The 1,786-nt window shown below is 39.0% G+C and overlaps 1 protein-coding gene across 2 annotated transcripts; it reads right to left on the bottom strand.

Annotated features, from left to right (window-relative positions):
* Window positions 1-366: 366 nt before the first annotated feature.
* LOC114378484 (B-box zinc finger protein 32-like) lies at window positions 367-1,530 on the bottom strand. Of its 2 annotated transcripts, none has more exons than XM_028337081.1 (2): window positions 790-1,530; window positions 367-726 (listed from the first exon to the last, which is right to left on the bottom strand). In XM_028337081.1, the coding sequence occupies exons 1-2, from the start codon at window positions 1,266-1,268 to the stop codon at window positions 666-668; spliced, it is 540 nt and encodes a 179-aa protein (XP_028192882.1). In that variant the 5' UTR covers window positions 1,269-1,530; the 3' UTR covers window positions 367-665. The 2 variants fall into 2 exon arrangements, with proteins under 2 accessions (XP_028192882.1, XP_028192883.1); XM_028337082.1 differs by having other exon boundaries at window positions 367-708; window positions 790-1,524.
* Window positions 1,531-1,786: the final 256 nt, after the last annotated feature.

Genomic DNA, 1,786 nt, shown 5'->3' with positions numbered 1-1,786 from the left:
GAATATCCTACTTTACAAGATATTTTTTAGGTGACATTGTTATTTTAATTAAAAAAGAGTGAGTATAAGATTTGTCTTCTTTCAGTTTGAGCCTTATAAATCAAATGTATAAGCCCCATTTGTTTTCATAGATAAAAGATTGATTCTCAAAATTTTAATAAAAAAAACAAACTTTATAACATAATGTTTATTTTTCTCAACGTTTTCAATTATTATTACTCCAATACCGGGCACGAAATTGCTAGGTACACCCTTTTTAATCATTCCGTTCATCATGTCATAATTCAATGGGTCAATACTCAATTAATTAGCTTCATGAAACCCAAACAAGAGATAAGCAAATCATGAAATGATATACACAAAATATATATAAAAAATGGAGATTTTATATATATATATAAAAAAAAAAAGTTACATCAAGATGACATCGCAATGTTTACCTTAAAAAACTGATAAAGGAAAACTCCACATTAATACTACACAACAATAAACCTAGTCAAAAACCAACAGTGTTATTGTAACTTGTAAGCGGTTAGATTAGAAGTTAATGATGAAAGAGCTAAAAAATATCTTGGTCGATCGTACGGCTGAGAAAACTCTTACTTTCCCCATCACGAAACGACGTCGTATGCCACACCACTCTTTCCTTCAACGACAATTCTCCGTCACACGCAACCTCCGTTGAGACGCCCAACCCTTCTCAACACCCTGATTTCAAGCGACAAACTAAAATAAGTAAATAATAAATAATTATTCCTCGTTCGAAACAAAAATAAAAATAAAACAAACCTGGGATCAGGATCGGAAGAAGCATCGTCGTCGTCCTCGCGCTGTCGTTTCAACGAGGATGTTGTCGTTTCCTGTTCCGAGGCGGAAAAAGAAGCAACGTTGTTTTTGCACTCCGAGCATTCGCTGCCGGAGGAGCTCGACGGCGGCGGCGGCGGCGGCGTGGAGGACCACGGCACGACCTGGTTGTCGACATCGTCGTCGTCCTCGGTGTCTGGTTCGTCGTCATTGCCGGCTTCGCTCTCTTCCGTCTCTTCCGCGGCGGCGCAGCGGTCGCAGACGGAGGCGGCGTGGGCGAGTGAGGCGCCGGAGGCCTTCCAGGGCGTGGGAGAACGACACGTGCGGCAGAGTAGGGTTCGCACGTGCCTCGCGACCAAGAAGTTGGCGCTGTGAACCTTAGCGTCGCAGTCCCAGCATAAGCTAGCCTGGTCCGACTCGCAGAAGATCCTCGCCGGAACTTTACACAGTTCGCACTTCTTCATCTCACTCACGATCGTTTCGAAGCTTGTTTGGTGTTTTATTCTCTTCTTTTCTTTTCTCTCTCTCACTCTGGGATTTTACTTTTAATTTTTATTTTCTCTCTCCGTTGATGAGTACTACTCACTGAGGAAAGAAAAGAAAAGCAGAGAAAAAAAGAACGTTTAATCGTCGGCGAAATTTATAAAGAAGAAGAAATTCCTAGTTTTCCGTCGAAGCCCCAAACTGCCCCTCTGCTGCTTCTCTACTAAACAAAGAGCGTTTCATATTTTCCCTTTGAAAATCAGCAATGCGTTCATATTGCAATTAGAGTCTTATCTAGAAGAATATTTTAATTTCAATTACCTAAGTTTAATTAAAAGTAATACTCCACATTCGCAAATTTAAAACAGACATGAATCATAATAATTTATGTTTCTTAATAAAATTATTTAAAGTTTAATCCTGATTTTCTAAATATTATGGTTAAAAAAATATGAAAATGCTGCACATATGTAAAATGGGTCAAGACTTTAAATTTTGA

The sequence above is a fragment of the Glycine soja genome, chromosome 12 (genome assembly GCF_004193775.1).
Source record: "Glycine soja cultivar W05 chromosome 12, ASM419377v2, whole genome shotgun sequence".
NCBI classification, from domain to species: Eukaryota; Viridiplantae; Streptophyta; class Magnoliopsida; order Fabales; family Fabaceae; genus Glycine; species Glycine soja.
This window is presented reverse-complemented; position numbering and strand designations above follow the sequence as displayed.